A 14,897-nucleotide genomic window follows, 5' to 3' on the forward strand; every position below is an offset into this window, starting at 1 on the left:
ATGGAGAACTCGAACCACCCCATTATTCTCCATGGGAAGATCCTAGGGACACCAAAGAATTTTGGGTGGTAAGGCATGTTTGGTGCTGCCTACCAGACAACCCACAAAACAATCAGGCAATTTTTAATGAATTTTTGGATTTTCCCCCCTGGTTCATTAGGTCAAGCCTAACTAGGGATGTGCATGGAACTGGTTCGGAGCCCCTTTATGGGCTTCCGAACCAGTTCAAAAGGTGGCCGGTTCTGCCAGTTCAATGGTGGGGGGTGCTGCTTTAAGAGTGGGGAAGGGTGCACTTACCCCTCCCTCTGCTCTTCCCTCGCCAGTGCTCCTTTTTTCCAAAGTTATTTGGGGTGGCAGCATACCTTAGTGATGTGCACGAACTGGTCCAGAGGCCATTATAGGGGCCTCTGAACCAGTTCAAACATGGCCCGGTCCAGCAGCTCGGCACCAGGGGGGTCTCCCTTTAAGTGCCGGGGGGGTTGTATTTACCCCTCCCGCTGCTTTACCCCCTCTGGCGCTCCATTTTTTGGCATAGTTTTTGGGGTGGCAGCATTCCTCCCTGCTGCCCCTGCCCCCGTTGTTTTCTGGAAATACCAGAAATAGCTATCGCACATGTGCCTGCCGTCACGTGCACACGTCTGCCACCACGCACGCGCCCGTCATGCCCGTCGCACGTTGCGTGCACAGTGACGCACACGGCAGCAGGCACATGCACAATGGCTACTTCCGGTCTTTCCAGAAAACAATGGGGGTGGGGCGGCAGGAAGGAACGCTGCCACCCCAAAAACTTTGCCAAAAAACGGAGCAATGGAGGGAGAAAAGCGGTGGGAGGGGTAAGTACAACCCCCCCGCCCTTAAAGGGAGACTCCCCTGGTGCCGGACTGCACCTCCGCGGTTCCGTGCACATCCCTAGCATAACTCCCTGCTGCCTTGTTGCCCCCCGTTGACCGGATACAAATGGAAGTATCCTATGTGCTTCCCCATGCTGGCACATGCACACACACATCGCATGTGCATGGTGGGTGCATGTGCATGACAGCGCCGCATGCACACATTGACGCATCGGATACTTCCGGTTGTATCCATTCAACGGGGCAGCAGGGTGGTATGCTGCCGCCCCAATTAACTTTGGAAAAAAGTAGTGCCAGTGAGGGAAGAGCAGAGGGGGAGTTAAGTGCACCCTCCCTTGCTCTTAAAGCAACACCCCCCCACCATCGAACCACCCCTGCCTGGTTCCGTGCACATCCCTAACCCTACTAGTTAGGCTTTATGCGGGAGGAGGCATTGGCAGGGGGAGCAAGCAACAATGGGATAAGTCTAATGGAAGGGAGGCTGAGTATTATTGTGGCCTAAGTACCCAGTAGTCTCTGCTGCTCAGTCCTAGTACCCACTTATGTACATCCCTTCTCCCCAACTGGATTGTATTTAAAAGAAAGAACTCTAAAGGGGTTTGTGGGATGGCTCATCAATCCGGCATCTTCTCCTTTCAGCATCTTCAGCTGGAGTCTGTCTGACCAGGAGCTCCAGGCAATCAGTCTGAGCTCCCACTGGCACTCAACAGCTGTGGGGATGGCAGATGGGTGCCTGCAGGTGGGCACCCACTCACCAGGAATATCAGAGAATAACAGAGGGAAAACAGCAACTAGTTAAATTAACTGAAGTGCTGGTAACTTGGGAAAATAAAAAGCAGTTGGTACTGCAAAAAAGAAAAAGGAAAAAAATGAGAGAGACAGATAAGCCTCTCTCTTTCCCCACTAGCATAAGGCCTAGCAGAGCAGCATCTGCTGCAATGCAGTGTTAGTGATTCAGCTCAGTGGGCACTGCAGGCAGCAGGGCAGGCCCAGCAGGGCAGAGGCCAAGCAAAAGCAAGGCGGTGGCAGCAGCAGCAGGTACAGCTAGGCAAGGCAGCAATGCAAGGCAGCCAGCTCTTTTCCTTCAAATCCAGAGGCAGAGTAAAACCAAGCACTGCCTGACTGATAGATTGATAGATAGATTGATTAGGTGCCATTAAGTCAGTGTCGACTCTTAGCGACCACATAGATAGATTCTCTCCAGAATGATTTGTCTTCAACTTAGCCTTTAAGGTCTCTCAGTGGTGCATTCATTGTTGTCGACTTGAGCTTTAAATACAGTTTGAAGCTTCCACCTTTTTGTTCTCTCTCCCCCACTCCCCACCCCAGCCAAAACTTGATTTGGAATGATAACAAGCCAACCAGAGGAAAGGAGATCACAAGCCAATTGGAAGGGAGTGGCAGAAAACACAATCAGCAAGGGAGAAAAACAAGTAAACATGCAGACAAAATGGCAGCCGCCATTGAACCTTTGAACTGGTTTGAACTGTTTCATATCAAACCGGGTTTGATTATGGACAGGCTGCCTCTCCTGAGGGCCAGTCCTGTTCGCAATCAAACATTTTGAACCATTCGTGCACACCCTTAGGCTGGATGAATCATATTATTTGTTGTTGGTTTTGGTTTTGTGTATAACCTTTCTAGGCTAAAAGCAAGATATACATTGAAAATAAAACATTCATATATATATATATATATATATATATATATATATATATATATATATATATATATATATATATATTCACAGAAAGTTCGTCAGAGAAAAGAGTGAAATTAAGCTACATCGTTCATTCATTCATTCATTCATTCATTCATTCATTCGATTTCTATACCGCCCTTCCAAAAATGGCTCAGGGCGGTTTACACAAAGAAATAACAAACAAATAAGATGGAACCCTGTCCCCAAAGGGCTCACAATCTAAAAAGAAACATGAGATACACACCAGCAATAGTCACTGGAAGTAGTGTGCTGGGGATGGATAAGGCCAGTTACTCTCCCCCTGCTAAATAAAGAGAATCACCATCTACATACATGGTGTGTAAGGCATAGCAGGTGTTACCTTGAAGGCTTGTATTTAGCCGAAAAGACAAACTAGGAACATAAATCCAGTAGGTAAAACTGTGATTTATTACTCATGCAAATATACACATTTGAATAGGATTTCGCAATGATGTAATTGAACATATAATTGAACACCAAGTTTCTGTGTCGTCATGTGGTGGGACTATTATGAAAAAACTGATTATTAAACTTCAGTGTTTTTAAGTGTAGAAAGTTTGCATAGGTTTAAAAGCAATTATTACAGTACACTTTGTAATATTGTTGACATAAATGCTACTTACCTAACTACTTACTTACTTTTACATTAGAAAAAGATGATGTCTGTGTATTCCAAGAGGCTACTGTGTTAAACCCTGGCCAGACGATGATTCAGTATTTGGATGGAAATCTTTGTTACACAGTAAAGTGTACACGAGAGAGAGACCTCAGCACGGGATTCTATGCCATAGATCTGACAGTAGTTAACTGCTCTCAAAAGTGTGAGGCCGTAAGTACTGCTAAAATACGAGGATAAAGTCATTTGTGTAAATATAGATGGAGTTGTCACTGAAGTTCACTCAGAAAATTCTAGGCAACAATGTAGTAAATAGCTGCTTCAAATTTTGCTTCTTAGATAAGTAATTCAGTATTAAATCAAATGGCTGACATCCTAACTATAGAAGTAGTCATACCCAGGAAAACATGCCCACACTGTGGAGAGTGTTACAGTTTGGATTGCAGAGAAATGGAACTTATTTTTTGATACCTATTTCCTCTATAAGCCACCTGAAAATACAAGTGGCCCTCTTTATTCACATGAAGCGATACTAGAAGGCATTTCCGGCCACTCAGCAACCACAAAAAGGAGAATTTTAGCTTATTTTTGTACCTCAAATAAAGAAACCAGGTCTCTTAAGACCTGTCTGCAGATACATGAAACTGCAGGTGCCAGGACTGTGGATAATGAGGGCCAGCTGTATATCCTTGAGGGGTGTGCAACCTGCAGGGGCATATTGTCAGGTGGCACTGGGCATTTCCAGAGGAAGCATGGATCAGAGTAAATCTCACCCACCCACACACACTTCATGCTGTGGTACCCTGGAAGCCTTCTGCAGTACATGCATGTCTTTCTGGTGTGCATTTGCTTCCTTAGTTAGGATGTCAGCCAGTGATATGTACACGCAGATTGGTGGACTTGGAGATGTTGACTGTGCTGGATGTGGCATTATTCATATACCCAGGTCAGCTCCACCTTCATGCCATTAACAGTATATTTTCAAGACTGTAATTACACTAAGAGGTTGAGGATAGTGAATAGCTAGCTTGGCAGTAATATGTGTGAAAGGATCTTGGGACTGCAGGCGATCACACGCTGAACGTAAGTCAGCAGCGTGATGCAGCTGCAAAGGCAGCTAGTTTTCAAGTTAAAAGTAGTTCCACTTAATTTTGCATTAGTTGGGCCATGTCTGGAGCACTGGGGCGCGTTATGGGTGCTGCATGTGAAGATGTAGACAAACTGGAACAAGTTCAGAGGAGAATGACAAAGATGGTGAGGGGTTTGTAAAACAAGACTTATAAGGAAAAGTTAAAGGAATTGATTAAGTTTAGCCTGGAAAAGGGAAACCTGAGCAGGGATATGACAGCACCTTTCAAATTCCTAAAGGAATTTGTCACAAAGGGCAGGAATTTTTCTCTTGCTCCAGGGGACAGGACTAGATCTAAAGGGCTTACGTTAATGGGAAGATTAACTTCCTCCTCCTGTTCTATGATTCTAATTGCACTATTGAAACAAACACATCCTTCTTTACTTTCTGTTTTTCTGGAACAGGAGCAGCCTTTCTTCATCTGTTTTCCCGTCCCCTTTCCCCATCTTAGGTGGGGGAGTCCAGTAACAGAAGAACAAGGCTTCTCTCAACCAGTGAATAGGAAAGTGAAACCAAGGATTGTGTCATTTCCCCTTAATTAATATGTGGGTGGGAGCTGGCTTATAGGGCAGCAGGCATCTCATGTACAGCTGTGGCTTGGGAAATATACAGAACCATTCTGTTAAAAAAAACCAAACCCACCTGAGAGGGGAAATCACATTAGCAATTTGTCATGAAAACCATTAAAGGCAGATCTAGCAATACATTTTAATTAGCTGTATGTATTTTGAAATAATACTAATATGGAATTTTAAAATATGTGTTTTTCTTTAACAGCACCAAATATACATTCCTTCTCCTAGTCAACATTCTTGTTGTGGTTCCTGCATAAATGTATCATGTCCTTTCTACACTGGTAATGGAACCCTAGTCATTTATGATGTAAGTCAGTCCCTTTAAAAGCTATAGAATACCATCATGCATCTGAATTCTGACTACACAGTTCTTATTCTATAGAATCTTTAGATTCTATAATTTACTTCTTATATTCTTCATCTTGATCCAAACAGGAGCCATCTTCAGTTGAGGAGGCATTTTGGTTATTCAATATACTGGTTTTCAAACAGGGATTATTACATGTCATAAATGGAATAGGATTATCAGCTGCCCAATTTTCACCTGGACAGTGAAAGATCTGTGCTGGTGTCTGGAACAATTTCTGACTAAATTGAGAATGCCTGGGGAGGGGAGTAGATATGTTGGGGCAAGTGCATATCTGCTTTGTTTGCTCATCTGCTGTCACTTGACCATCCCCACAGAGGTCTTGAGCCATGAAGACCAAGCCACAAACACCAGGTTTTGTATTTGTGTTGCTCAGCTTTGTCTACTCCCCTCCACTTCTGTCAACAATGGACTCACACAGGACTTGCACTCATGCAATTCTGTTTGGGAGCCTAGGTTGTATTGAAAAGGAGATGGGGTAAAAACTACGCCAGCACACGCACTGGATCAGTTGGCACTTAGAGGACAACAGAAGAGAGCTGGCAGGAGGGGGGAACACTTCCTAAACCAATATACTCCCTTTCCCAGGCATCTTCTCTGGGGCTGGCTACAGGTAAAATATATGAGTAGTTTCAGGATGGGTTGACCTTTCACCTGGAAAATGGTAGTGGATGTTGGGGGGACAAAAGAGGAGAAGGTGCTTAATCTTTTCCCTACGAAATGCATTTCTACTGCAACTCCACTCACTTAGTCACATCCTCCACCCACCCATTTTTTAAAGACTGATATCTGGAAAAGGTTGGATCCAAAGGTTGCAACACTACAAATAATGGGAAAGAAAACATGCAAAGGAGCTGAGCCTAGGAATTCACAGCAGCAATGCTACCAAGCTTAGTCCCAACTCACTTTTCTAAAAATTATTGTTCTTGGGATTTTTCATCCTACCTTGCCCCACTCCCACAGTGTATTCTGTATTTTGTTCTAGGTAATAAGTGGCATAAATTAAGACACTTTGGTAAGAAACCACATAGCTTTTTACAGATCGATACCATAAATAAACATAGCACCTATAAATAACATCTTCCTAGCTATTTCTGCTCCCTTGGCTGCTTTTCAGGAAACCTTCCATCCAACTCCAATATTATTCTGTCAAAAAGTCCTACCACACCCTTCCCATCATACATCTGCCTCTTCTGACTACTTTTAATTCAGCAGCCCATCTGATCATTATCCCAAACAAAAAACAAATGGAATACTTTGCTTAGACCATTTACACTCAGCTACTCTCCTCTCTTGTCTGGTTGTTGGATTAAAAAAAAAACACAAACTCCCCCCCCCCCTTTAATTGAGTACATTAAAATCAAGTGAGGTGTGGTAGGGGTGGGGATACATTGTCCACTCCCCCCAACATTAAGGGGGTAACTAACTCTGGTGGCAATTAAAATACACTGATCTATAAGAGTGGATATTATTTAATGTTCATATAAGAATAGGTCTTCTCAATTTATATATGAGCGAGCGCTCTCAACATCTGCAGCTTTTAAAGAATTTAATACTAAGGCTCTGTGCATATGTATAGCCATGGTTTGTTATCTTTAACCATGGTTATATCTGAATATGTAAATTATGTTAAAGATTGGCTGCAAATCAGAATGTAAGCCCCTGGTGGTGCAGTGGTAAAACTGCTGCCCTTTAACCAGAAGGTTACAAGTTCGATCCTGACCAGGGGCTCAAGGTTGACTCAGCCTTCCATCCTTTCGAGGTCGGTAAAATGAGTACCCAGAAAGTTGGGGGCAATATGCTAAATCATTGTAAACTGCTTAGAGAGCTCCGGCTATAAAGCGGTATATAAATGTAAGTGATATTGCTATTGCTATTGCTAAAACTCTGGCTATGAACTTGTTAAATGGGCCAGTTCAGATAATGCAAGCTCTGCTCACTATGTGATGAGGGGTATGAATGCATACTTTCTGCCCTCCTAGCACACCATTTTACTCTGCATAATCTGGAGAGGGGCAATATCTCAACCACCCTTCATTGCATGATTTAAATACTATTGAAGATCCCCTCACTGTGTGATTTGTTGAGGCCAGTAGATGGTATCATCTGTACTGGCCCTCTGTTAGCCAGGATTAAGAATTACACCAGAACTGAGCAAATAATAAACAACACTGTATATTCACCTTCCCAGCCTCTTGGTTATCAAAGTAACAAGCAGATGTTCTTGGTATCTTCCTATACACACCCTCTGGGAAGCAGGGCTTGGCTCCACAAGCAAAAGTATGCACTCATACCCCTCATCACATGCTGAGCAGGGCCACTTTCATGCTTACCTGGCATCTTAACAAAGATTTGTGAATAGCAACAAACCATGGTTAGTAAAAATGGTTAAAATGGTGATTTTGGGAAATGGTAACCTTCGTCAGCAGAATTCAGTGGCCATTAATCCATACTGCACTGTACAGGCCTAGTAAATAGTACTATGATAATTTAATCAGATTTTTTCAGAAGTGTAATTTTTTGTTTCTGCATTTTAGAAAGGAAGCACATGGGACTCAAATTGCACTAAATATGAATGTTTAGCAACTGATGTAGGTGCTGTGGTACTTGGATCCAGTGTCATTTGTCCACCATTTAATGAGACTGAGTGCACAAAGGTTTGTACCTTATAATGATATATGATACCGAATAATATTTTTCTTTGGAAGTTCTGCATCCACGTATAAGAGTATAATATGGTGAACATATCTACAGCAAAATTTCATGGTTTTCACTTCTGTTTTTTAAATAATGCCCTTCTGCAAATTATGCCTTTAATCTCTTTGTCCTGATGCATGCAGGTGGCCAGTACAACATACTTATGCTGAGTAGGGCTATGATCCTAAGCAGAGTTACTGGGAAGAAAGTTTCATTATCTGGAGCCTATGTACGTTCGGATGCTTATGAGGGACCCTTGATTACATGGCTGCCCCGTTCATTTTAATGGGAGAAGCAGATCCATGTGCACAAATAAATTTGGATCTGCAGAGAATGGGTGGGTCAGAATATATTGCTCAATCAGTGTACATGTGGTTAGGACTGAGTATAACTTAAGAATAAAGGTTTTAAAGTAAATGTGGTTAAGACTAGTTATAAAACTCACTATCTTCATAATTTATAAGATCCCCATTATTAAAATTGGTGGGGATTTTTTAAAACTGAATTAGAGATTAGGCATGCTAAGGGGCCAACATATTTTATTAGGTTTGTAAAACAAATTGCTGTGGATTGATTATTACTATGAATTGATTATCCTGAGTACAAACTCTTATAAATCCAAAAGCTATGGTTCAACCAACAGATACTTTACAGGGACATCAGTTTGATCGAAGTACTGTGTTTCCCAGTTCAGTCCTGCCTTCACTGGGTAGTCTTGTGTTAGGTGGCTCCACTGTCTCTCAGCCTAGGCTCTTCATCTGCAAAATGTTAACATTCAGGACTTAGCTCATGGGTTTGTTTACCAGCATATGAAGGTACATTGCTAAATTATTTATGTGATTTTAACCAGAAATGCTAGTATATGTAAAAGTTTTTAAGGACAGTAGCTTATACCAGACAAAGGTCAGGATTTAAAAAAAACAACAAGAAAAAACCCTCTGCAGTCCTTTTGGATCATATTTCCTGATTGCAGCCCCGATGCCCTCTGGCTGGTGCTTTTTAAACTCTGCAATTACTTGTTGGAGAAACACAGCAAGCCTCTACCTACAACCTGCAGATAGTTTCCAATGTGAACTGGGTGTGCTGCAAAAGAGACCAGTTGCTTCGAAACTTGGCTCATGTGATTTCACTTTTTCTAAGAGGAATAATCACATGGTTCATGAATCTGTTGTGTAAGAGCTTAACCAGATCTCCATATGATAGAGCTCTTACACAGCAGATCCAGTTAACATTAGAAGCTACTTTAAATCACTGTGGGCTTGTGGTGGTCTTCCAACATGCCCTGCAGGAGAGAAAGAGAACATCTGTTTCCCAAATGGCTCCAGGATGAGAGCCTGCATTGCTGTCTGTTTGCTGCTGCTGTTTGGCTACCTACTTGCTTCTCGCTGGTGCTTGCTGCCTGACCCATGGGACTGTGGCGGCTGCTGCTCTGTGGGGAGTTTGTGCAGGACTGGGGCCCAGGGTGAGTCAGCAGTTCCTGAGTACTTGCCCAGATTAGCCAAGTATGAGCCTATATAGGAACACTGCCTGTGGCGGCAGGCCTGTCACTGGTGGGGTTGACCCCAAAGGTGGTCACCCCTTTTGGGGAGTCACTTTGAAGGATATACTGGTAATCCAGATGCTTATGACACACAAATCTATTTCTCCATGTCAACATTATTGGGAGAAGGCAGGCATAAGATCCCTAAATGCCTGCCTGGAGTCAGTGATGGGATCGATGAGGGGTAACAAACTGAGACTGAATCTATTTAAGACAGAGGTATTTATTGTCTGGGGTCATAACTCGGGAGACAATTTTGATCTGACAGTTCTGGATGGTGTCACACTTCCACAGAAGCAACAAGCATGCAGACCGGAAATGATTCTGGATCCAAACCTCTCTCTGGTGTCCCAGGTTGAGGCGGTGGCCAGAGGTGCTCTCTATCAGCTTCGGCTGATACGCCAGCTGCATCCGTTTCTTGAGATAAATGACCTCAGTACAGTGGTACACTTGCTGGTAACCTGTAGACTTGAATACTACAATGCACTCTATGTGGGGTTGCCTTGGTATGTTGTCCGGAAATTGCAGTTGGTACAGAAGTCCTAAGCAGCTTAGGCCTTGGCCATTTAATTAATTAATTAATTTTTATTAAAATATCCATAAAAACACTAAGAGAATGTCTTCTTCGCCATGAGCCCTCCCATTCTATTGAGATCATCTGGAAAAGTTCGTCTGCAGTTGCCACTGTCTCATCTGGTGGCTACTTAGGGATGGGCCTTCTTTGTTGCTGTCCAGAGGCTTTGTAATGTACTCCCAGTTGAAATAAGAGCTTCCCCATCTCTGACAGCTTTTAAAAAGGCAGTTAAGACGCATTTGTTCACCCATTGTTTTAATTAGGATTACAATTTTTAACATTGTGTTAAATTTTAAATTATTTTAATGTTTTAACATTTTAATTTTGTTTTAATCTGTATTGTTTTATTGTAAACTGCCCAGAGACATAAGTTTTGAGTAGTATATAAATATGTTAAATAAATAAAAACATACAGTCGCGACACTGCCTGTAGATTAATGTTAAGTAAAGGTAAAGTGTGCCGTCAAATCGGTGTTGACTCCTGGTGACCACAGAGCACTGTGGTTGTCTTTGGTAGAATACAGGAGGGATGTGCATGGAAGCGGTTCAGAGGCCCTTCAGGGCCTGCTCTTTATGGGCCTGTTCCCCTGCTCTTAAAGCAGCACCCCCGCCGCCTTCGAGCTGGTGGAATTGCCGGTTCTTTGAACCAGTTCAGAGGCCCACTTACCCCTCCCGCTGCTTCCCCCCCCCCCCCGCCGGCATCCTTTGTTTAGAAAGCTAATCGGGGTGGCAGCGTACCTCCCTGTTGCTCCTGTTGGCTGGATGCGGCCAGATGTCTGGCGTGCATGCGCATGTCACCAGCACGCATGCACATGTGCCAGCACGCCCAGGTGCGTTGGGGACTTAGGAACATAGGAAGCTGCCATATACTGAGTCAGACCCTTGGTCTATCTAGCTCAGTATTGTCTTCACAGACTGGCAGCGGCTTCTCCAAGGTTGCAGGCAGGAATCTCTCTCAGCCCTATCTTGGAGAAGCCAGGGAGGGAACTTACAGTCATATCCAGCCAACAGAGGCAGGAGGGAGGTATGCTGCCACCGCGATTAGCTTTCTAAACAAAGGATGCTGGCAGGGTTAAAGTGGCAGGAGGGGTAAGTGTACCCTCCCCCGCTCTTAAAGCAGCAGCCCCGCTGCCTTCAAACCTCCCTGCCACGGTTCTGTGCACTTCCCTATAATACAGGAGGGGTTTACCATTGCCATCTCCCACGCAGTATGAGATGATGCCTTCCAGCATCTTCCTATATCTCTGCAGCCCAATATAGGTGCTTCCCATAGTCTGGGAAACATACCAGTGGGGATTCGAACTGGCAATCTCTGGCTTGCTAGTCAAGTCATTTTCCCACTGCGCCAATAGGTACAAATATGAGAGGTTTTACAAGCAGTTTTTTAATATGGTATGGAGTAAGCGGGCTCTAAATTTAAAAGGAGTCTTTTAGATCCTTGCCCAAAATGCACCTTGGGGCAAGGATCTAAAAGACTCCTTTTAAATTTAATTGTGATGGTTACAACTTATATCACATCAGATGGGTTTTTGTGAAGAGAACCACGCTGTATTATATTCTATTTTAAATGGGTTTGGAGATTCAGGCTGGTTTTTCCTGCAATTTTGGTTGTTATCAAAACATTTTTAAAAGGGAAGGATTTGCATTGGCTTTGGATCTGGCTGCTGCTTTGCTTGTGAAAAATACATTATTCAAATAATCAAGCTGTTTCTTTGGGCAGTCTCTTTTGAAATATTCCTTTTTTATCTTCCTAGAATGGAGGCACTGTACAGACTTATAATGATGGCTGCTGCAAGACTTGTAAGTAAAGAAAGCTGCATTCAGTGCTAGTTGTATGCTAGTTTGGCTTTGGTTTTGGATATCTCTCTGTGTGTTTTTGATAGCTCTCTCTGTGGTTTTGGATAGCTCTCTCTCCTTTAATGGGACATAAGGAAAGAAAAAGCATGCTGTCCCCAAATCATGTAAAATTTATCTAGTTCTTATCAAATGTCATTGATAAGCCTTGCTTGGTGATCCTTATTTTAACCTTTTCCTTCTGGAGTATAACCAAATCTCTCCAAATGCTATTGTGGATGACTAAAAGCAACTGGCCTGCATCCAAACTAAGAGGGGTGCATGAGGAATACTTTTGTGCATATATAGAGGGGAGGGGCTAGTCTTCAACAACACCCCCCCCACACACACACACCTTTCCTCTGTGGCCATCTGTGCCTCCCAAACATTTGTTCCTAGGGTTGAAGGATCCTCAGGGACATATTTTTGGAAGCCACAGGTGACACGGAAGGGAAGAGGGGTGGTTTGTTAAAATCTCCACTCGTGTGTGCAGACAGAAGTGTTCCTAGTGCACAACTCTTAGTTTTGTTTTTTAACTATTGAATTTATCGAAGTTATTGCCAAGATTATTCCAAAACAATGCAGACACACTTGTTCAAAGCAAAAGTTCAAAATATGATTTTCTAAATCTGATTCAGATCATATTGTGAAAGACATTAGTGTGATGGGGGGAATAGGCTCTTCTGTCATATATTCTATAGGGATACATGTTTTTTTTCTTCAGTTGAAATTTAAGTGCAAGATATTTCAATGAATAGATTATTCGTAAGTAGTAGAAAATCTGTAATTCCATAAAAAGAGTCACTTTTTCTATTGTAATATGCACATGTGAGTTGTATATTCATTAAATATGATTATATGATATTTTACTTTCAGTTATTCTTTGTCAGAATATAAAGGTCTTTGTGTTACGAATTAGGGGTCTCAGGTGACTCTTATGAATTATATTCCTTATCTGAAGCCCAGCCTGGGCTTCATTTCCATGCAACCCATGCTTTCCAAAATCTTAGTAGTGAACAGGACTTTGGCCAATAGTAGAATGATTTTTCACAATGGGATTGTAGACATTTTAGCTGATAAGGCTAAAAATCTATCAGATACTCTGGTTGGGATCCAGGGAGCTCCTTAAATATATAGAAAGCATTTCTGGTTTTGCAAGGGGGCATTTCTGATTTCTTTCCATTCTCTGCACACACTCAGCTGCAGATCCCCCACCTCATGCCACATTCTTCCACAGAGTTCCCTAACTCTCAGGAGTAGAATTTTGGCATAGGGAGGGGTGAATGTAAGGATGCTGCAACAGGTAGGAGGAAACTCCACTGTGTTTCTCCACAGTGTCAGCACAACTGTGCTGGCCATTTTCTGGATCCTGTCCTCTGATTCTGTACGAAAAGGAAACACATATTTCAAATCAGTCTTTTCCGATTCAACAAGCACTTATATTTGGATGGTGTTATGCTTTGCAGGGGATATAAAGCAGTTTCTCAAAGAAAAAGTCCACAAATTCAATAGATAATAGCATCCATTAAAATGCAGAATAATATTATTCAGTATTGTGCTGCAAACAGTAATACTAGAAATGCATATACGTAGCACACTATGATACCTATCTATATGTTCACTTTTTTTCTTTGCTGCTTGAAGGCATGTATTAGTATATAGGTTTCACATCGTCTTTCCCCCCAATTTGGTTTCATGCTGTCCAGTACAGATCCTGTATATATCACCTAGATACAGTTGAAGCTAAGGACATAGGGCCAGTTCAGAAAGAGTGGAGCTGGAATTATATTCTGATTTTCTGTGGTATCTCTGAATGTTGGGAGTATGCCCTTGCCCTCCTCTGCTTGTGCAAGAGTCAAAAGTATTCAACCTCTGATTCTGGGTAGGAAAAAGCCAGAATCTCTCATTACATTCAACTGAGTGACTCTGCCTTGTTGTTGTTGTTTTTAAGCCAAAGTTAAAAAATAAACCAGGATGTGAACCTGAGATTTTAAAAAATTAAGAAGCATTATAGCACTTATTTTAACTGTATATCACTAAAGCCACATCTCTCTCTCTTTTTTCATTCCTTTTTATGATGCAGACTTCCTCTAAAATCACTTTTAAATGAATGAATAGAAGTATTTTTCCCCTTCCACTAGAATTTTTTTTAAAAAATAGCTTTCACATTATGTAGTCTAAGGGAAAGGTGTTATACTTCAGAATGTTTGCTGAGATGGCATCTAAGGGAAAAAAAGTAACAATTAAATGCTATTTTACATGCTAATAGAGAATGTATTTTAAAAACTAAAAGCATGTGCTTTATGGTAAAGCAGTGTGAAAGTCAGCTACAAATATAGCTTGCAACTCCTTGGGTTTTAATGGGAGCCAATAATCTTAATTTGAAAAGGAGAATGATTAAATGCATGCGAATGGAGTTCATATATTTAATTCTTACCTTGCCAGAGTCTTTAGATGCCCATAGAAATATTGTATTTTGCTCTTGTAAACATTGTAGCTTTGTAATTCAGGCAAATATTAAAGCATAGGGTTATCAACAATTTAGAAAAACAGGAATTTCTTTTTACAAAAAGAACACTTGGAGTTGGCAGTGTAAGAATTAATAAAATGTCATTTATATACAAATGTTTTCTATTACAAGAAACTGATGTTCCCAATAATTCTGCCAGGTTCTGGACGGGGTGTATTACCCTTTACCATTAGCCCTGTAATCTCTACTGGTAGTATTAATTGTGAACCAGGTATTATTATTTTTAATATTTTTTTTCCTTTCCTTTAAAAAAAGTTAAAAATGTTAATATTCTTAAAAGATATGTCGTCCATACACAACTATGACTCAGTGGCTTACATCCTAACAAAGCAAGGGGACTCTGAGAGACTTTTCAATTTCTGCAGTAGGCACGGCCAGGAACAATTTTTGCTGCCTCTGGAAGTGCTCTGTGCCTTCCAGAAATATGTCCCTGAGGGTCATGCAGCCCTCAGTGACATATTT

General features: G+C 42.0%; 1 protein-coding gene across 1 annotated transcript in view; it reads left to right on the forward strand.

The window, feature by feature from the left end:
• OTOGL (otogelin like) overlaps positions 1-14,897 on the forward strand; it is a 137,337-nt gene that overhangs the window by 115,944 nt on the left and 6,496 nt on the right. Inside the window, exons 52-55 of the mRNA XM_053256233.1 lie at positions 3,225-3,403; positions 5,097-5,201; positions 7,799-7,918; positions 11,827-11,872. Coding sequence (XP_053112208.1) covers positions 3,225-3,403; positions 5,097-5,201; positions 7,799-7,918; positions 11,827-11,872 — 450 coding nt within the window. The remainder of the gene's footprint in view (positions 1-3,224; positions 3,404-5,096; positions 5,202-7,798; positions 7,919-11,826; positions 11,873-14,897) is intronic.

This window comes from Hemicordylus capensis, chromosome 5, assembly GCF_027244095.1.
Source record: "Hemicordylus capensis ecotype Gifberg chromosome 5, rHemCap1.1.pri, whole genome shotgun sequence".
Classification (NCBI taxonomy): Eukaryota; Metazoa; Chordata; class Lepidosauria; order Squamata; family Cordylidae; genus Hemicordylus; species Hemicordylus capensis.